We start from the raw sequence: 23049 nt of genomic DNA, 5'->3' as shown, positions 1-23049 counted from the left end.
TACCAGGGAAATTCATTGAGACCCTGTTGTTCATATTGTATATTAATGACTTGGAAGAAAATATTAATAATAACTTCCCACAAAATTGTACTTATAAAGTTTCAGGGACCGGTATTACTTAAAGAATCTAGGAACATGTTGTTCTGCATTTATCAATCCCATGGAGACCACAAAGACAAGACTGAATTAATTACAGCAATAATAAGGCATTTAAACAGTCATTCTTGCCATACTTCAAATATGAATGGAATGAGGTGAAACTCTAATAATTGATACAATGGAAATTACCTTCTCCCGTGCACTTCAAAGTGATTTGCAGAATATGTATCTAGATGTAGGATCAATTCAGTCACTTGAATATATTACTGTTAAATGTAAGCGACTATTGAATTTGCATTTGAGAAAAGAAGAAGAAATGAAAGGAACTCTTTCCAGAAATATACTTTTGAGCAATTAATTTACAAATATATTCTACTAATCTACAGTACTAACAAAGTAATGGTGACAGTGTGGGATGGGACAGAATTCACAAAATACTGGATAGGTTGAGAAAATGTGGCCATGAAACTGCAGCTTACAGTTCACAGACTTTTGTTAGAGGACAGTCCATTCCTGTCCATATTGAGAGAGCATCCCAGATGCGTCCAGTAATGTTGAAGTCAAGAGGCCTTATGGACTGTGCATGTAATCTCACATCTGCACATTACTTAAACCTTTCTTGATACAATTTTGAAGTGGTAGGATGTGGTTAAGTACACAGTTTCCCAATGGAGAACTGTTCAAAATCAAGAACATAGACATGATATTCCTACAGGCCCCTGTATTATTCACTTGAAAGAAACAAAGGTAGTCATACAGTGTACCTGAAATGTCAGCAATAATTTGCCAAATGAATACATCATCACAGGGCAGAACTGTAGTCTGTCGGTATGAGTGACATGCTCAACAAAAATGTTCCCACAGATTACAAGAAGGGAAGTCTCATAGCATTACTTTTAAATTACCATATTTATTTTTACTGTCTACTGTTTTGCTACACCACCTTAAACCTATAAATTTCCTAATTGCCCTCATTCATTTAGATTTTGTTTTAACTATTGTTGAAATGTTCCTCTTCTTATTGTGGTCTCGAAGGAAGTATTCATGGCCACAGTCCACATGCTTCAGGTGGACTGCAAAGTTTGATATACAATGTAATTAGATCATCATAGGTTAAAGCAACATTGTTTGACAGACACCATGTGCTTTTCACAATCCTGTAGTTTGCTAATAGCTGCGAAATGATGCTTACCAGACTTTCTTAGTCTCCTGAGTAACATTAAGTAATTACAACTCCTACTCCACAGATATGAGCACTGTTGCACTCTCATTATTACTCCAGAAACATCTACAGCCATTGGACCAAAATATACTGTATCTATGGTTCAATTGACTTTTGCCTCTATAGCGAGTGTTCTCATTGATTTTTCTGCCTATTATACAACTATTAATCACTAATGTTCAGAAAAGTTCCAACAATATTATAGGAAAATAAAGCTAATCAGCCTAAATAGGCAACAAAGAGAGCATTTCAGTTAGATGTCGTCTGGCCAAGTCTTCCATAAATCCATTAGATGCCATTGTTCATTTTGTTAACACAGAAATTACATGCCACTATGATTCTGTCTTTTGTGTTGTCCTTAAGCGAAACTTTCTCCTACCAGGGTTACAAATGGTAAGCTATTTCTTCTCTAATCTGCTTTGGAATTTCTGTGCATATACCTCCTACACTTCTTTTATTGCTTCTTCTGAGTATGATAAATCTATGTACCGGATCAAACCTAGAATCTGTATATGTGGAATCTTCTCTCTCAGTCTGTTTGCCAACTTTATAATCATTTCTCACGTTTTGCAACCTTGACTTGCCATTATGTTATCTGCTCAGATTTTCTCTGTTCTGTACTTTCTTCAAAGCTTCTGCTTCTGAAGAAAATGTAAAGGTTTAAAATTTAGAAATATAATTTTTACCTCTGAAATTATGATAGCTTTGGTATCACCTCAAAGTGCTTAACCTTAAGAGACCAAGCCTCTGGATTCAATACAAGGCCATTCTACTTCCTTATTTCTATCTTTTTACATTGTTAACCATCCATGAAATGTACTAGGATACGTGAAAACATGTATATAAATATTTAATATTCAGAAATTGTCTCTGGGTTTATTATACTGGATATATAAACACTGTTAAACGTATCACATTATAAAGAAAGACTATTTACCTAACACTCCTTTTGTCCTCTGGAAATACATCAGCGATGTAACTGTTGGAACCTGCCAGTACTGAAATAAAGCCGCCACTCAAACCAAGAGGAATGGATGCAGGAAGGAAGTACTCTGGTGCCAAGTCTTTCTTCATTGACAATGCACCATAAATGATGTATGTAATACTATAGCCTGAAAAACAGTAATTTAAGTTGCAGCATGCTTCTGTGAATATGTATACAGATAGCAAAGAATGGCATAGATCTCTTACAAAACAGTTATTATCACAGTTAAAAGTTTCAATGTTTGTATTATGTTTTCAAAAATTATTCTTTCATATGTTTACAGTGTGTAAAATACCAATTACTGCAGACAGACTCCTTTAAAAGTAGGGAATGAAAAGCTGTGCCTGGTTTTTGGATTGGGATAATTTGGCAGAGAGTGTAAGTTGCAAGTTTGTTAGTTGCCAGAATAAGTGCCACTGAAATATTAAAAAGAGCTTAATGTGTAACAAATTTGATGTATATCATGATCAAGTGTGTACTGCGTGTTTTATTATCAAAAAAGTTTCTGAAAGAAGAACAGTGTGGTGCAAAATTGAAATCGCATATGGAACAAGCACATCATTGTACAAACCGTGAGAGCAGAGATCTCAACTTTGCGACTGGAGGACATGTGCTGTAAAGGGTATAATGTGCATATTCTGTAAAACTATGTATCATTTTACTTGAGCAAATGTACATCCAAGATGGAAACAATGGTGTTGCAAAAGTTGTAGTGTATATGGCCCTGGGCAAAACAATAATGAAAGACTGCAAAGACAAAATCATTTCCATGCCGTTAGAAGATATTAATGCTTTAAGATATAAATATGACAATCTTAAGTAACAAAACAGTGAATATGATAATAAAAGAAACTGAATTGTTATTAGCTACTAATACTATGCCTTGGAGTAACAAATGTTATGGCAGATGTAAAAAATGCAGGAAAACCATTAAAAGTGGTATTGTATGTGTGAAGTATGAGTCAAAATTTCACTTTCAATGTGCAACGATAGATTCCTTGTTGAAAGGAAATGATAACTTTACAAAAACATCGAAGTGCAATATATGTACTGATATAATAAATAGGCCAGCAAATATTCCTATAACAAACAAATTTGAAGTGCTTAGTGTCAATAACGACAATGATGCTTTTGCAGGACACACTGAACATTGCCAAATACCAAGTGTTTCAATAACTGTTCTCGGGAAGACTACTGTTTCCAAACATCAACATGAAGATATAAAAATTTCACGTGGTGCTGTTCCTGTTCCTGAAAACATCTGCAAACATGGTTCAGATTGTAACTGCCTGAGAAAGCTTGTAATTTTTGCTGACAACCACGGATGAGGGACTGCCTCTTGAGTAAATGAAGTAGCGGAAACTGTGAAGGCAACAGGCTTTGTCAAGCCTGGGGCATTGCTGTCTCAAGTATCAAAGTACGTTCATTCGGAGGATTATGTTGTAATGTTTGGTGGCTCAAACGATGTGTACCAGAATGAAACTTCAATAGCCTACCAAGAACTAAAGAAGTACTTTAGTTATCTGGGCCAAACAAATGTCATATATGTCAACATTATACACTGATATGATTTACTGCCCTGGTCATGTGTGAACAAAGAGATCAGCACTGCAAATGAACAGCTCTCAAACACATACAGTCAGTTTGCAAATGTGAATGTTCTAGACATCAGCAGCATTGGTCAAAGATCACATGTGGCCTTCATTTGAATGGCCTTGCGTAAAAGTTCATAACTCAAAAAAAGAGTCGAAACAATCACATGTAACTCTCTCATGTCAGATGCAAGAAAAGTTACACACACACACACACAAATCTTGTATCTCCCACTACTAAAAGAGGAATAGTGATTGTTTGCCACTGTAGCATGTTTCTATAGTAGTTAACACTTAAAGAAAGCCAATTTTAGATTAGAGGATAGGGAGGTTACAGAGTAAATGCTGTACCCTTTAATAATAATTTAGCTCATGTCAAATCTAACATTATGAAATCTGTAAGAAGTACAACAGATTGCCTGAATAGCCTAAAGATATTTCACCAAAATACAAGAGACCTTTTAAATAAAGAAGAGGAACTACTGCTTTCTCTTCAAGAAACAGCTGACACTGATGAAGCTATTGCTGATGTGTTCTGCCTAACTGAACAACAACTGCCGGCCGTGGTGGTCTAGTGGTTCTAGGTGCGCAGTCCGGAACCGCGCAACTGCTACGGTCGCAGGTTCGAATCCTGCCTCGGGCATGGATGTGTGTGATGTCCTTAGGTTAGTTAGGTTTAGGTAGTTCTAAGTTCTAGGGGACTGATGACCACAGATGTTAAGTCCCATAGTGCTCAGAACCATTTGAACCATTTTTTGAACAACAACTGGAAGATATAGAAATCAGTCAAATACATTTAAGTAGTTATAGAATTGTTTCTCACTACTGCTGGACCAACTTAAGGAAAGGTGGCATGGCAATTTATATGCACCATGCTCTTAGATCACAAACCACAGATGTAGCTCAGTAACGTATCGAACAACATTTTGAATGCTGCGCTGTCAAATTAGAACTGGAAACTCAGTTCCTCATAATAATTTCAATCTACAGGGCATATGTGGGAAACATTAAAATGTTCCTCTTGCAGCTACATCTGGAATCATTCTCAACTCTCAACCTACTCCCGATGGTTTCATTCCCAACAAAATTATATGCCTACAGCAAGAGCTTGATAGATAATCTGTTACTAGATTCCACAAATTACAATGATGTAAAAACAAGAGCCATATCTGATCACAATGCTCAATTAACAACCTTAAAACTGGCCAGTAGGAAAACAAAAAATGATCACACCCAGGTTAAACATATTAGAACAATAAATATGGAATCTACTAGCTTGTTTAGAAACAGTTTACATCATGAACAGTGGGAGGAAGTATACCAGGCAGTTATGATAAATGAGAAATTCAGTTCATTCCTGGACTTACTTCTCAAACATTTTGATGCCTGCTTACAGCAAAGACAGGTTAAAATGAAAGCAATCTGTTGTGGAAGGAAAGAGTGATAACAGCTGGCGTCAAAATATCAAAAAGAGAGACTGGTATATAGAACAAAGGGGTAGTACAAACCTACCAGTGAAACTACATTAAAAAAAATACTGTAAAATTCTAACATGTGTATTCAGAAAGGCCAAACAAGTGCATTAAGCAGAAAAAAATCAGCAAGTCAAACAATAAAGTAAAAACTATATGGAACACCATAAAAAGTGAGTCAAACAGGAACATAAGTCTGAAGAAGCAGGGTCTCCACAGTCCTCTGGTAGTGATTCAAACAAGGATAATCAAAAAGTTGCAGAATCTGACGTTAAAAACTTTTTTCTCACTGTAGTTGAAAGAACAAGGACCCTCACAGAAGTCACAGAGCTACTAAATCACATGCAAATCACACCAAATACAGCACTTTATTTCAAAAGCAAAACTACTAAACAAATTGAAAAAATTGTAAAATTACTTAAAAGTCTGGATTTTTTGGATATGATGGAATATCAAATAGGATTCTAAAATCATGTGCAGGCTTAATCAGTCACATATTTTGCTATTTGTGTAACCAGTAAATGAAAACTGGGACACTTCCAGACAGACTGAAACATGCAATAGTGATGTCCATCCACAAAAGTGGCCAATTAATGGCTTATCTAATTGCTGCCAGCGTTGTCAAAGATGTCTGAGACAGTAGTTTATGATATGATTTATGACCATATGACACAAAATGGCTTACTAACATCTACACAGTTTGGCTTTTGTTAGGGATTCTCCAGAGAGAGAGAGAGCTATATCTAGTCTATCAGATGAAACTCTAGGTGACTTAAATCTCTTAAATCTCAGAAGATATCCAGTGGGGATATTCTGTGACTTTGCTAAAGCTTTTGACTGTGTAGTTCATAATACATTGTTAAATAAGCTTCCACACTAAGGCATCAAAGGCAAACCTTTGACATAGCTAGAGTGTTAACTACACAACAGGAAGCAAAGACTTATCTTAATAGAGACAGGTTTAATAGTTAACTCAGACTGTGGAAATGTAAAATACAGGGTCCCCCAGGGCTCGATCCTTGGGCAAACAATTTTCCTGATCTAAATTAGTGATCTACCAGTTACAATTAATGACAGAGAAAAAATAGTCCCATTTGCAGATGATACGAGTATTCTGATCAAGAGTCCCTACTCCACAATGCAGGATACCACCCTGACAGTCACTAACCAAGTACACAAATGGTTTGTGGGAGTGACAAGTCGATAGTCGACAAGACACTGAGAGATTCTCTTTACGAGCGGGGTTCTTTGGAGGACACGACAAGTGTTCGTACCCCGCGTTAACGTATGTATCAATTGTGTTTGTGTGGTACAATAAAGGTGGTCGTTCACAGTATAAATTCCACACAAGTGTTTTCCTTTATGTAGTGAAATTACTCCTACAGGTTCACAGCAAATAGCCTAAGCGTAAATTTTTCAAAAACTAATATTATACAGTTTCAGACACTAAATAAAAAACTCCAAGTTCCTGAAATGGAGATCAACAACCAAAAAATCTATGAAACCTTGCATACAAAATTCCTAGACATCCAAACAGACAGCCAGCTAAGATGAACAGAGAAAATTGATCGGCTGGTCAAAAAACCTAACACAGCATGTTTTGCCCCTGAGAGCTGTTTCTGGCCTTGTTAACACAGAAATATTGCTCTTCTCATATTTTGCATATTTCCATTCTATACTCTCCTATGGCATTATCTTCGGGGGAAATGCTACAGGCGTTGAAAGAGTCTTCAAACCACAAAAACAAGCAGTGAGGTTGATGTGTGGGGTCTCTAACAGAACATTCTGCAGAGATCTCTCCGTCTTCAGGCCATGAGTGGCCTACCCGGACCATCCGACTGCCGTGTCATCCTCAGAGGAGGGTGTGGATAGGAGGGGCGTGGGGGTCAGCACACAACTTTCCCGGTCGTTATGATGGTATTCTTGACTGAAGCCACTACTATTCAGTCGAGTAGCTCCTCAATTGGCATCACGAGGCTGAGTGCACCCCAAGAAATGGCAACAGCGCATGGTGGCTGGCCCAACATGCCTTGGTGCTCGGCCAGCACATCTTGGCACAGTGTTCCACCGCCCGGGTTATATGGATACTTCCCACTGACACCAACCTATCAGAACTCTGGAGATGGGAACTTGCCCTTCAATATATTCTCTCTTCCTGTTACCCACCAGGCCTCAACCTCCGCTAATTTCAAGTTGCTGCTGCTCGTACCTTACCTGTCATTCAACAACATCTTTGCCTCTGTACTTCCACCTTGACTGACATCTCTGTCCAACCTCTTTGCATTTACATATGTCTGCCTGTGTCTGTATATGTGCGGATGGATATGTGTGTGTGTGTGTGTGTGTGTGTGTGTGTGTGTGTGTGTGTGTGTGTGTGTGCGTGAGTGTATACCTGTCCTTTTTTCCCCCTAAGTTAAGTCTTTCCGTTCCCGAGATTGGAATGACTCCTTACCCTCTCCCTTAAAACCCACATCCTTTCGTCTTTCCCTCCACTTCCCTCTTTCCTGATGAAGCAACCTTGGGTTGCGAAAGCTTGAAATTTGTGTCTGTGTTTTTTTAATGTCTCTATCAACATACCAACACTTTCTCGTTTGGTAAGTTACAGCATCTTTATTATATATAGACACTCACACACTCACTGATGATGTTTGAGCCAGCAAAAAGGAATTATTCCAGAAAAATTGTGACATTTACAATCATAACACAAGACAGGGGAATAATTTCCACCAAGGCTCTGCAACTCTGACAAAAGTCCATAGGGCACTAATTGAGTCAGAAATAGAAGTATATAACAAGTTTACCATCAGCATAAAAAAAGGAAACCGATAACATGCAGGTATTCAAAAGGAAACTAAAAACATTCCTCAGAGAACAAACTTATTATAAAATGAATGAATTCCTAGAGTAATATGGCATCCTTGTGAATAAATATGGAGAAAAGAAAATTTTTTGCTTACGCCATTAAAACAAAATTATGTACTTATAATATAAATTATAGTGATAAAATGTAAATTTATTTATATCATAGGTTAAAATGTGTACTACCATTTATTATACTCTATTAACTATTCACCTGAACTTACTTATGTGATGAAGATAAAAATTTTGTGTTTTAGTTTAAATCATAATGACAAAATGTAAATTGCATTACTTATACGTGACACTGGAATAAAAATGTGTACTTCCATTCATTCTGCTATTTTAAGCATTAATTTGGACTTATATGAGTAAAATGCAGGTTTTAATATTGTCCACAGTCAATTGTTCATAGAAAGTAAGTATTTGTATGATATATAAAATGCTCACATAATTTTGTATTATTTCACTTAACATGTCTATGTTCAATATGTAACCAACAGGACCAAATAAAAAATCAAATCAAATCAAATAAATTGGAGCAGTAAGCTCCTTCCTTAGGGAGAAAACAGTGATAGGTTGAAGTAGGGTGGAAAGGATGGGTAATCACTCAGACCCCAGGATGGGAGAGATCCACCTGTTGCAAAAGTGAGGAAAGACAGAGTTCACTTGGATTTGATATCACTGAACAATATTTTTATGTAAACATTCCTGATCACTTTTTAAAACTACATTATTGCCATTTTATCTAAGGAAGGGTACCCAACTGTTGTTGCACGCATTTTGAATCTATATAGTGTGTTGAATAACCAATATTGAAATATCAAACAATGGAAACTCCAGTTTAGAATACTGATGATTATAAAAGGAATATATCACCACTCACTGCAAAGATGACACACTGAGTTGCAGACATGTACAACAAAAAGTCGGTTACATGCTATCAGCCAAAGCCTTCTTCAGAAATGAAAAGAACATATACACATGTACACACAAGCAGGCACACCTAACACACACATGACTGCCATTTTTGGTCACTCAGCAGTTGGGCTAGAGTAGCCAGAGATGGTGGTCATGTGAGCCTGAAGTGTGCCTGCTTGTGTGAATGTGTTTGTGTGTTTTCCTCTTTTTTTTTTTTGAAGAAGGCTTTGCCTGAAAGCTTAGTGAGTAACAGTCTTTTTGTTGTGCCTGTTTGCAACTAAAAGAGTCATCTTTACAGTGAGTAGCAATCTATCCTTTTCATAACTTCAGTATCAAAATGTGAATACGATGCAAATTAGAGCTGCTATGGGCAAGAAATGTAGGAGCTGCAAGCAGTCAAATGTAGATTATGAGTACACATAGAGACAGGAAGCCTCATGCGGATTGGTCCAGATGTGGCCGAATACTGTAGGTGGATCAGCAATTGCATTCAGTAATGGAAATTTGTACTTTAAAAGATATTGTTCAGATTTGTAGCATTCATGTATAATTCCATGTTGTTTTTGCATTCCAGTGAACTGATCACATACCTCATTACTTATTCTTTCTTGTAGCACCTTCCTGTTGCTGTCATGTCATTTCAGCATCTTTTTGACATTCTGCAAAACTGTCTTGCTTTTTATTTGTCTTTCTTTTGACATTACAGCAGCGAATTTGACACAAGGGGACATGTCTAGGGCTACTCCAGAAGAGCATCACTGTGGAGGATCATTACCTCTTGGCTGCTTCATCCAGATTCTGTAGGTATTCGCCACATAACCTTCAGCAAATTCTTTTGTATTCTTCTTTGGTGGTGATGGACAATATGAGGAACCACAGCTATTGTCACTGACATGTAATGTTGAACCATTTTCTGATGTCAGCCCATTTTCTAGCTATATCTCTGGATCATCCTCAAAATCACTCTCAGTATCATCTTCATTGGCGACTTTTTTTTACGTTCCATAAGGGTTCTATATTCTTCAACAACAATATCTTCATCAAATAGCCTTTTTTCAAATATACAAAGGGTGTTCAAAAAGTTTTGCACAATCACGTCTAATTTTTTGCAGGAGGAGAATGAAATTTTTTGTGAACATACTTGGAACATTTAGCTATAAGTTGGTGTATAAAAGTATTTTCTTTTATTTACAAGTGAGCCATAATGGACCATGAAGTAGATGTCAGGTAGCAACCATGTTGGTGATGGAGTTCCTCTTCAAGACCGGCGATGACTCTGCCACATTAATTCACAGGAAATTTCTCCCTGTTTATGGGGAGGACACAGTGGATTGCAGCAGTATCCAGTGATGGTTGCAGTGGTTTAAAGAAGGTGATTTATCTCTAGTGGACAATCCACCATGTGGTGGACCATCAACGGCAGTGAGTGATGTGAATAAGGAGACCATTGGTCAAATCATCCAAAATGACAAATGTGTGATGACATGACAGCTTGCTGAAATGACTCGTTTGTCATTGGGTAGTGTGGTATCACTGGTACAGTCACTAGGATAAAGAAAAATCTGTGCATGTTGGGTGCCTAGTTTATTGACAAGAGAAATGAAAACAATGAGGAAGAATGTGTGCGAGGTTCTCATAAAGACCTTTACTGAAGAGTGGAAACAGTGCTTTAACAGAGTCATTACCCAGCATGAAACATGGCTGTTTTTGTCTGAACCTGAGAGCAAAACCCAATCCATGGAGTGGCGTCATCTAGGTTCCCCTCAGAAAAAGAAACCAAGACTTTCATGAACAGCAGGCTGAAAGGTGATGGCCTCCTTCTTCTGGGGTCAGTGTGGTGTCATTTTCATTCAGTTTTTGGAACCTGGCTCCACAATTAACCAGGATTGTTACTGTTTGTGAATGCACAAGCTGCGATGTGCCATCAAGGCCCACAGACCACAGCTTCAGACTACACAATGACAATGCCAAACCCCATACAGCCCTTATGACGCAGGAGAAAATCAGGAAAATTGGTTGGAAAATTGTTCCTTATCCTCCCTACAGTCTGGACTTGGTCATCTGAAGGCTCGTCTGAAGGCTCACCTGCACAGTAAAACATTTGATAGTGAGAAGGACTTTATTTCCTGTGTCAAGCGATGGTGTAAAAGTCAATCCCCAGAATTTTACCAAAGTGCGTTTACATCATGGAAAGAACGTTGGGTCAGATGTATCACAGCTGATGGAGGCTACATTGAGTAGGCTTAATGTTTAGCTAAATGTTCCAAGTATGTTCACAAAACATTTCATTCTCCTCCTGCAAAAAATAAAAAAAATAGAGACAACTGTGCAAAACTTTTTGAATGCCCTTTGTATATTTGAAAACTATGCAATCTGCCCTAGCTGGCCTTTACCCAAAATACCGAAGAGATCCACCAACAACTCAACGACCACAGCCTATGGATCTAACACATAGTATTCACTCTAATATATAACTAACAGATCAGTTCTGCATCTACTCCCATCCTTGTGCTCCCTATTTCCCTCTCCCTTTTTCCATTTCCAACGGTCCATAGCATGTCAAATTGCACCAAACGTCTTTTTTTTATATTCTGAAAAATAAATAAACTGGTCTCATTCAAAAGTTAGTGACAACTATGGGTATCTTTCCTTAAAATTAATTTTTCAAAAGTAAATTAATTTTATTCTTGATCTTTGACTATTGTTCCAGCTTTTAATTTACATTTTTAGGTAAATCAGTTATGATGAATATATGCATAGCAGTTAAAAAAACTGAAATCTTTGTGTAGAGTACTGGTAATATGAATATAACTACCAAACTTAATGGATATGAAATAACAATAAAAGTAAAAATTAATAACACACATATTACCAATCATGGGACACATCAGAAGTGGTAGCCGTCCACCCCTATCACTCCATGGCCCAATGAATACAGTCATTATGGCAGGCACTAGGTTTTCAAGTAGGGCCTTTGCTGTAAGCAAATTGGCAACTTGTGGTTGAATCATGTTCTTTTCAGTATCATTTAGTGACATACAGTGATCCTGTGAAAGACCTAGTTCTTTCTGGCAAACACGGTCTAACAATAGTTTCTGTGTCACAGTACTGGTTAGTGCACTTGCCAAAAAAGTCATGAAAACAGCAGGTTCCACTGCCAGTAATGGTATGCTGCTTCTCCCTGTCAATATATGAACAGAAATTAAATGTCAGTGCTACACTAATGAATTAGAAAAGTGGACATATCAGTGGATACTCAGAGTAGTTGCAAGAAAACATTTAAATACCATGTTTCCACAGTTTTTCACAGCAGCGTGCCTGAATAAACTCTTCTCGGTTTACAGGCTGCATCATTGAATAAAACACTCAAGCTTCTGAAGGCCTTAAGTTTCTACAGCCCCATAACATCTGCCAGTATTGAATATTGTTAGTGGAACACTGCAATGCATTAGGAATCTCTCTCACAACACAGCTGACGAGGTCAGGTTAATTACCAGCCGAATTATGTCAAAAGCTAAGTCACCAAAATCTGATACTAGCCAGAAGGAATGACATGGTTTACACTTGTTATGTGAGTGTGAGGACTTGGTTGTTTTGCTAGGTGATAAAGGAAATGCCATATTGGTCCTGATCACTGAAGACCTTACCTGAAGGTGCTACATTTATTAGAAGATAATACATACTGGAAGCTGATTCGTGATCTGACAAAGGCCGTTATCAGAAAGACAGGGGCATTATTAAAAGACTCTGGCTTAACATATGAAGTGCTGAAGAAATTAGTGCCTTGTGCCACCAACCTATGAGGCTTTATAGATTGTTGAAGATACACAAAGAAAATGTCCCTCTTAGGCCCACTGCTATTGCACCCACTATGGGACATTGTGGACACGATGTATGAAATTCACAGACATTTGTTGAGCCGCTCAAGAAAATGAAGACAAGTCAAAATGATATAATGGGTGGTCTGGACATAGTGCCATTTTTGATGAGGGTGCCAGTACAAGACAAGCTGGATCTTTTGGCCCATCGGTTTCCAACTGGAATTGTCAAGATGTTTGATATGACACAATTTCAGAGGCTTTTATATACTGGGTGATTAAAAAGTCAGTATAAATTTGAAAACTTAATCAACCATGGAATAATGTAGATAGAGAGGTAAAAGTTGACACACATGCTTGGAATGACATGGGGTTTTATTAGGGGGGAAAAAAAAGTTCACAAAATGTCCGACAGATGGCGCTGGACAGCAAAACGCCAGTGACTGCGCATGACAATCATGTATAAAAGGAGCTGTAATGAGAGAGAGAACCAGATGCACCAGCAGTCGCAGCATGTTGACGTTACCTGAAAAGGAGCTTTTAGTGAATGGGGAATGTGCTAGTTCAGCGTTACGATCCTATCGCCATAGGAAGGGGATTCAAATGGGTAAAGGTCCGTTGACAAATGCAGCTGTGGTGAGAATGATTTCGAAGTTCGAAGCCACGGGTTGTTTAGACGATAGACACTGTAGTGGCCAACCGAGCACAAGGCGTAATGCTGCTGAGACAGTTCAGGAAAAAATGGAGACTGTAGTGGGTTCATCTATGCACAGGGAAGTCAGCGCACGTGCAGTCGCATGTCGCACCGGCATTCCATACACTACTGTTTGGTTGGCACTTAGGCGTACCCTCCGATGCTATCCGTACAAAATCCATCGGCATCATGAACTGTTACCTGGCGATTTAGTGAAGCGGAGGGCATTTGCGATGTTGTCATTTCAAAAGATGGCTGAAGATGACGATTGGTTGAGTAACATGTTGTGGACCGACGAAGCTCATTTCATGCTCCGAGGGTCTGTCAACGCCCACAACTGCAGAATTTGGGCTACCAAAAATCCTAGAACTGTTGTGGAAACTCCATTGCATGACGAGAAAGTCACGGTATGGGTTGGATTTACCACATCTACTATTATCGGGCATTTTTTCTTTGAGGAAATGCGTGATTCTGGTTTTGTAACTTCTACCGTGACGGGTGAGAGGTACGCCAATATGTTACAGAATCGCATCATCCCCAGCCTAGGTGATAAACACCTGCTGGAATGTACGATGTTTATGCAGGATGGCGCTCCACCCCATATTGCTAGATGCGTGAAAGATCTCTTGCGCGCGTCGTTTGGTGATGATCGTGTGCTCAGCCACCACTTTCGTCATGCTTGGCCTCCCAGGTCCCCAGACCTCAGTCCGTGCAATTATTGGCTTTGGGGTTACCTGATGTCGCAAGTGTATCGTGATCGACCGACATCTCTAGGGATGCTGAAAGACAACATGCAACGCCAATGCCTCACCATAACTCTGGACATGCTTTACAGCGCTGTTCACAACATTATTCCTCGACTACAGCTACTGTTGAGGAATGATGGCGGACATATTGAACATTTCGTGTAAAGAACATCACCATTGCTTTGTGTTACTTTGTTATGCTAATTATTGCTATTCTGATTAGATGAAGTGCCATCTGTCGGACATTTTTTGAACTTTTGTATATTTTTGGTTCTAATAAAACCCCATGTCATTCCAAGCATGTGTGTCAATTTGTATCTCCCTATCTACATTATTCCGTGATTTTTTCAGCTTTCAAATTTTTTGATCACCCGGTATATGGGCTCACTTTGGCACAAGTTTTCACCTGCCACTTCAGTCTATGTACATAAAATCATACCTGTATGAGACCCAGTAAAGTCTCCAAAATTGTGTCATTTCACTGAACTTAGGTTTCAGATTGCATCAACCATTTACATCCAATGCTGAGGTGCTATTCAAAAACGTGGAGAGCCTTGACGATTCAGATCATGTGTAAGGGAGAAAAAACGTGGAGAGCCTTGACAATTCAGATCATGTGTAAGGGAGAGTATAAAGTAGTGAAAATTTGGACTGAGAAGGGAGACATGCCAGGGTAGTCCACACAGTTGTACAAACCACTGTGCGAAGGTGGCTTAGTGGCTAATGTACTTGTCTAGTCAGCAAGAGACCTGGGTTCGATTCACGGCCTTGGTGGTACAAATTTTCACTTGTCTCTTCAGTCTATGTACATAATGTCAAGTTATTTTGACATATTCGAACAACAATGACCTCATGTGCTGTGATGAATATTGTGAGATGACTGATTGCACAGTGATCAGATCCCAATTTCTCTGGCAATTGCAAATTTCATGACGGATCACTTTGAGGAGAAGGCCCTGAACTCTGTGACATTGGGATCATCTTGCTTCCTACAGTATGCTGATTACACTTTTGTGATATGGTCACATAGTGAAAATGCACTACAGCAGATCATTGATCACACAAGCCATGTCCATCCCAACAATAAATTTATTATCGAGGTAAAGAAGGATGGAAAGCTATCATTCTTTGATGTGTTAGTTGAGCAGAAGGCAGGAGGTAAGCTTGGTCATTCAGTGTAGCGGAAACCAATGCACACTGATTGGTACTTGAGTGCTAATAGTCTTTACCACTCTATACACATAAAGCAGTTCTGAACATGTTAGTACACACAGATAAAATTATTTGTAACAAAGATTACTTAAAGTCTATATTACAGCAATTAAGAAGCATGTTCTGGAAGAATGGTTACAGCAAGGGAGACACTGCAAACACTTTCAGATGCCACCAACAAATAATGCCTTGTGAATTGGCAAAGAGGCCAAGCCAGCTGCATTCCTGCCATAGTGTTGGACAATGTGCAACAATTTAGGGCACATATTGCAGAAACATGAACTGGGATCTGTGTTCTAGCCTGCCCCCAGAATATGAGATACATTACACACTGTTTAAGACAAAATACCTCTTCCAGTGCCTGATGTCTGTTACATCCCTTGTGAATGTGGCACCATCCATGAAGTTCAAACAGTTCACACAGTTGTGGAGCTTTGTACTGAGTGCAAGTGACATATTAAAGAGAGGGCACTTGAGAAGCCAGCCATAGGTAAGCATTGTCTGGAAAAGGACATAAAATACAACTTCAAAAGATGAGAATCTTGTCTCATGGAACATCATATTGGGATTCCATTACATAGGAGGAGGCTGAGATTAGAATAAACAGCAAAAACTTTAACATAGACCAGGGGTACACACTTAGTAGAGCATGGGGGTGGGCTTTGAATATAAAGTGAAAGCAAATATGGATGCCTGATGCTTCTAGGAAGATGGGAGTGGCAGTTTCAAGTGTGGTGCTATTATTGCGTCACCTGACATCATTGGCCCTACGGTGGACAGGAGCTACTGTGATCTGCACAACTTATCTTCTGGACACGCACCACTTCTGTCCTCTCTGACTGGTTCCAGAAGCTGCAATCATGCCCATATAAGCAAAAAACCATGTCAGCCCCAGCAGTCAATTAATTTTTACTCCTGATGATGATGGAGGAGATAGCCATTGAAGGCTCAAGTGTTTTACTCAATATGACATGGCTTATATGTGAGTGCAGGCTTTCTCGGTGAATTTCGTATATGAAGTCCTCACGGGTTGTCAGCCAAGTAGAGTCGTCATCTCGTAGCAGTGTTTCGATGGAATGCGTCTCCATCATCTTCGCCTGAAGATGATGGAGACGCATTCCATCAAAACGTTGCTACAAGACGACAATGCTACTTGGCTGACCCAACCCACAAAGAATTCATATATGACATGGCTTGTAAACTTTATTCATTAAATACATTTTAGGGATATGGAAATGTTAAAGCAAAGTGAAATAAAATAAAGAATTTGTAGAAATGATAGTGTCTATCCAACAAAATTTCTTTAAGCATTGTACTAAAAGGAATTACGTTGTTAGCATAAAGTACACTACTAAATAGTTGTCACAGGGGGTCTCACATTGTATTTTATGTAATTATTCAATTGGTTACACTGACCAGATTGTACACAACATAAAACATCACGAAATGATTTATTAGTTGTTATGTGGTGCACATGATAGCTGTTCCACTTTCGTTGCTTACTTATTTGTGTTCTCTCTCTCTCTGTTAATTATGTATATTCAGATTTCAGTCAAGTCTGAAATTTCATGGCAGATAAAAACTGTGTGTTCTCTCCCTCCCTCTGTTAATTATGCATATTTAAATTTCAGTTAGGTTTGTAATTCTGTGGTAGATTAAAATTATGTGTTTGACTGGGATTCCTAGCAGGAACCTTGCTTTCCACACGCAATGCTGTTAATGACCAAATTACCCAGGTATTACACATCATCAGCTGTAGACTGGAAGACTCCCTAGACTGTGGCTAACGCATTTATCCATAGTATGCTTCTTTCCAGGAGTGCTAGTCTAGCAAGGTATGCTGGAGAACTTCTGTGAATTTTTGAAGGTAGGAGATGAGGTTCTGGCAGAAGTAGAGGTGTGTAGGTGGATTGTGGGTTGTCTGGGTAGAACAGTCAGTAAGAGTATTACTGACGAAAATTGAGGTTCACTGTAAGATTCCTGTTCCAGCACACAGTTTTTGTAAATTTGTGGTAAGATCTTATGGGACCAAACTGCTTAGGTCATTGGTCCCTAAGCTTCCACACTACTTAATCTAACTGAAACTAACTTACGCTATGGACAACACACACACCCATGCCCAAGGGAGGACTCAAACCTCTGGAGGGGGGAGCCGCGCACACAGTTTTAATCTGCCGTGAAGATTAAAAACAGCACAAGGGTTAGGCAATTATCTGTCTTGCTGCACAGATGATAATGAGATTGGAAAAATATGTGATGAGATAGAAGAAATAATTCAATATATTATGGGAGATGAAAATTTAATTATGATGAGGGCTGAAATTTGCTAGTAGGAAAAGGAAGAGCTAGAAGAGGGGAGACAAATGAGAGGGGAACATGATTAGTAAACACTGTTTAATCATCACTAACAATTGATTTAAGAATCATGCAAGAAGTTTGTATACATGGCAAAGACGTAGTGATAGTGGAATGCTTCAGCTAGGTTATACAATGGTGAGATAGAGATTTAGGAACCAGATTAGAAACTGCAAAACATTTCAAGATACGAAAACAGCGAGCAGAAAATCTGTTTCTGATGTCCTACCACGAGAATAGTGGATATGAAAGTGTTAAAGAAATTTAGTATTCCACAGACTAATTTGAAAATGAGAGTAAAATAAAAGGCTAGTACTAAAGAAGCTTCACAGAAACATATGTCTGATATTTTGGATCTAAAATTTGTGATATGATTTCCATTATTTTGATTTAAATAATTAATTGCTTATTATTTAAATCAGGAAATATAATTAAATGTAAATGATAAAACTGAAATTATTGAAATGGCTAACTACATTTTACAGGGACAGGGGCCATAAGCCTTTTTTCAGCAAACAATAGGAGAAGAAACTTGCTGAATATATGCTGCTAATGGAAAACTCACAATTTGGTTTAATTCTGACTGAGCTTCAGATGCTGGCTTCTGATTTAGCGGAGAAAAGTATACTTCAGCAAAGCTTCAATAAAAAAAAAAAGATGATGAGTAAATACTGGTTGTATTAATTCATTAGTATAAATCTGGGCCTTAAGTTATTGTACTGGCATAACAATACATAAAATAAGGAAATGGCAACCATTCACCTATAACAGACTGATGTATGGCATACAGACAAATGTAACAGAAAATAAATTTCACCAACTTTCGAGCTATGGCTCTGTTTCTAGTAGAAAGTACATGCATTCATACAAACAACTACACAGGCACACAAACACACATTACTGCTGCCGTGGTGACAGTGATTATAGATTAATGATTATTGAGAGGAACTGGCTGGGCTGATGGACATGAGGAGGGAATAGGGAAGGATGCATGAGGCAGGGATGTTGTAGTGAGGTACTGCATGGCAAGAGGGGAGAGACAGATGACTAAATGACTGCCCAGCAAGATGAAAGGAATTCTGTTGGGGCAGAGTGTATAAGAGATAACAAAGAGGGGGAAAAGGGAGAGGTAAAAAGAGAGGAGAGTGGAGATGGAGGGGGAGATAAGGAGGGAAGAGAGAAAGGGAGAGGGGAAGGGGGGAGGGGATGAGAGAAAAGACCCATATGGGTGGTGGTGGTGGGTGGGTGGGGGGGGGGGGGGTAGTAAGAGAAGGCAGTACACAGTCTGTACAGGGAAGGAGTGGTGTGAACAACAGAAGGCAAAAGGGAGAAGGTAAAGGGAGCCAGTGGGAACAGGGTAGGGATTAGGCCAAGGAGATTGTGAGAATGCAGGATATGCTGGAGAGACACATTCACCTGAATAGTTCAGAGAAACCTGAGTTGGAAGGGGGTATCCAAATACCACACACTGTTAAATAGTTGTTAAAGTGTCGTGGTGTGCAGCATGTTTGGCAACTAGATGGTCAAGTTTGCAGTTGGTCACAGATTGGTGTTGACCATTCATGTGAGGAGAGATTTGGTTATCTGTCATAACTATATACAATGCTGTACAGTGACTGAAGCACAGCTGATATGTAACGGGGCCCATGTGGAGCAGGATTGGAATAGGGATGGATGAGGATATTCTGTAGATTTGTTGGGTGATAGAACACCACTTTGGGAGATGTGGGTAGGATTTTGGGTAGGACATCCCTCATCTCAGAGCATGATGAGAGATAGTAGAAGCCCTGGTGTAGGATGCCACTGAGATGATCAGAGCAGGATTTGTTTATCGATTTGACCTTCAAATCTGAAATAACTGTGCGTCAGGATGAGACTGGCCAGGAGGATTAGGGAAGAGGTGGTGGGTCTGAGAGAACACTGGGAAAGGTAGTGTAGGGCATGGGCATGGGAATGGGATGTGTTTGTGTACAAGTATATCACATCCACAGCCAAGCTGCCAACCTTGAGCAAAAGTAATCAAGTGGCAAGTATGGAGACACGCCAAGAGGCCTTCACCTGGGAAATTTTGCAAATTAAGAGGTCTGATTTAGGCCTTTAAATGCTATATTTCAGACCCTTTCTCACTGTCTTATCCATTTCATAATGATTGACCACTGATTTGAGCTCATATTCTGTTCACATCACATGACAAACGTCGATGTGTTGTACATTGCCAGAATCATGGAAACGTCAACTTTTATTTGGGGTGTGAATATTACATTTTAGTTCAAATGGTTCAAATGGCTCTGAGCACTATGGGACTCAACATCTTAGGTCATAAGTCCCCTAGAACTTAGAACTACTTAAACCTAACTAACCTAAGGACATCACACACACCCATGCCCGAGGCAGGATTCGAACCTGCGACCGTAGCAGTCCCGCGGTTCCGGACTGCAGCGCCAGAACCACACGGCCACCGCGGCCGGCTTACATTTTAGTTGAAAAGGGTGCTTTATAAGTGGTAATACTTAGGAGAAGGCGTGATTTTTCGACCATTTTTTTTGCGAGTGTCGAATTTGTCGAGTTGTAAACGTCAGACAGCATTCGGCAGAAAAATTTGCTTTGCACAGTTAAAAAATACAAATCATACTCAACTTCCAACTGTCGTTGCTTTCCAGTTACTCATTTTGTCCCAATAATATTGGGTGCAGATTGCTGCAATTCGCCTAGTGGAGATACGTATTAACAAGAGGATGTCCACACCGAAAGTGGTACCAGTGACGAAGACGCAGCTGTGGCAGCAATAATTACCAAAGTACGAAGGACAACTAAACCAAGCAGAAAGATAAATACGTGTTCAGTAGACAAAAAATCGGTAGTGTCACATCACAATTAGGAACTTGAAACTTTCAGCATAGGGCAAAAGCGTGTAGAGGAAGTATGACTCATGTTTAAAAGAATAGTTGACCACGCACTAGATAGATATGTACCCAGTAAAACAGTTCATTCTGGTATGGAACCTCCATGGTATACAGTCAGTGTAAAGAAACTTCTAAAGAAACAAACTTTACAGCATAATGGGTGTAAAACAAAGCGTAGGGCTATAGATAGAGAAATGCTGAATGCAATGCATTTGGTTGTCAAGGGAGCAATGCATGATGCCGTCAATGACTACTGTATCAAAATATTGTCAAATGACATTTCACAAATCCAAAGAAATTATGGTCAGATGTAAAGGCTATTAGAAGCACCAAAGTTAGTGTCCAGTACCTAGCGAACGAGACAGGAACTGAAAATAAGGATAGCAAAGCAAAAGCTCCTTTTTCAAACGTTCCTTTAGCAAGGACCCAGAAGAATTGCCATAATTTAATCCTTGTACCACTGAAAAGATGAATGAAATAAATATTACAGTCACTGGTGTTGATAAACAGTTGAAATCGTTAAAACTGAACAAAGTTCCAGGCCCCATTGGAATCGCTGTCGGATTCTATACTGAATTTGCGGCTGAGTTAGCCCCTCTTCTAACTATAATCTACCTTAGATCCTTCAAACAAAAAACGGGTAGAAGAAGTGATCCAAAAACTACCGTCTAATATCCCTGACATCGATTAGTTGTAGAATCTTAGAACATATTCTGAGCTCAAACATAATGAGGTATCTTGAACAGGATGACTTCCTCAATGCCAACCAGCAGGGATTTCGAAAACATCGATCATGCGAAATCCAGCTTGCATTTTTCTTATGTGACGTACTGGAAACTCTAGATTGAGTCAACCAGGTAGATAAAGGTGGTGGACTTCGATTTACTGGTAGAACATTGTTTACAAATCACTCAGGCGACCCATCCTAGAATATTGCTCAAGTATGTGGGACCTGAACTAGATAGGGCTAACAGGAGATATTAAACATAAACAGAGAATGGCAGCACAGATGGTCACAGGTTTGTTTAATCTGTGGGGGAGTGTTACAGAGATACTGAAGGAACTGAACTGCCAGACACTGTGAAGACGACGTAAACTATCCTGAACATGTCTGTTGACAAAGATTCAAGAACCGACTTTAAATGATTACTTTAGAGATATACTACAACCCCCTAAGTATCGCTCACATGGGGTTCATGAGGATAAGATTAAAATAATTATTGCACGCACAGCCATTCAATCATTCTTCTCGCGCCATACGTGAAAGGAACAGGAAGAAACCTAATAACTGGTACAGTGGGAAGTACCCTCTGCCATGCACCTCACGGTGGTTGCGAATTATAGATGCAGATATAGATGTAGAAGACGAAAGTGTAAATGCAAGCTCTGTTATTGCCTTTCACGGCTGTTATGTTTCTATGCGCGTAAATCTACATAAACCGCTAATATCACATGTTTAATTTATTTGATTTTGCATTTCCATGAGCCGCATACTCCTGTGATTTACATTGCCGTACCTCTGAACAATATTTCCACTTCATTGTTGATTGTTGCAGAGTTTACGTAGCAGCTTTCCGTCAGATAGGAAACAATCGTGGCCCCATTTGTTATTGTGTATTCGTGTAAGACAGTTCTCGTAACACAATTAGTTGCCTAGCACTTGTGTGAAAACACGCATCATTTACGGAGTTGTGAAAAGTCTATGGCGAACAGTGCGCTTGCTTACTTTGAGACCAAAAGAGAGCAGGGCGCGAGCAGTTTTGTGTCACAATCGGTAAAGAGAACTTCCGAAAGTCTCGGTATTAGTAAAAGTACAGGAAGCGAATCTAGTGAGAATGTTGTTGTTGTCGTCGTCTTCAGCCCTGAGACTGGTTTGATGCAGCTCTCCATGCTACTCTATCCTGTGCAAGCTTCTTCATCTCCCAGTACCTACTGCAACCTACATCCTTCTGAATCTGCTTAGTGTATTCATCTCTTGGTCTCCCTCTACGATTTTTACCCTCCACGCTGCCCTCCAATGCTAAATTTGTGATCCCTTGATGCCTCAAAACATGTCCTACCAACTGATCCCTTCTTCTAGTCAAGTTGTGCCACAAACTTCTCTTCTCCCCAATCCTATTCAATACCTCCTCATTAGTTACGTGATCTACCCACCTTATCTTCAGCATTCTTCT

The 23049-nt window shown here is 39.2% G+C and overlaps 1 protein-coding gene across 2 annotated transcripts in view; it reads right to left on the bottom strand.

The window, feature by feature from the left end:
- Nucleotides 1-23049, bottom strand: part of LOC126203078 (proton-coupled folate transporter-like) — a 158183-nt gene that overhangs the window by 90160 nt on the left and 44974 nt on the right. The window contains exons 3-4 of one of the 2 annotated variants that reach the window (XM_049937316.1): nucleotides 12020-12328; nucleotides 2259-2433 (exon numbers count right to left, since the gene is read on the bottom strand). In XM_049937316.1, the coding sequence (XP_049793273.1) occupies nucleotides 2259-2433; nucleotides 12020-12328 (484 nt within the window). The remainder of the gene's footprint in view (nucleotides 1-2258; nucleotides 2434-12019; nucleotides 12329-23049) is intronic. The other variant, XM_049937317.1, reaches the window with a different exon arrangement.

Source organism: Schistocerca nitens, chromosome 9 (assembly GCF_023898315.1).
Source record: "Schistocerca nitens isolate TAMUIC-IGC-003100 chromosome 9, iqSchNite1.1, whole genome shotgun sequence".
In the NCBI taxonomy this organism is placed as follows: domain Eukaryota; kingdom Metazoa; phylum Arthropoda; class Insecta; order Orthoptera; family Acrididae; genus Schistocerca; species Schistocerca nitens.
The sequence above is the reverse complement of the archived record's forward strand: the minus strand, read 5'-3'. Positions and strand labels throughout refer to the sequence as shown.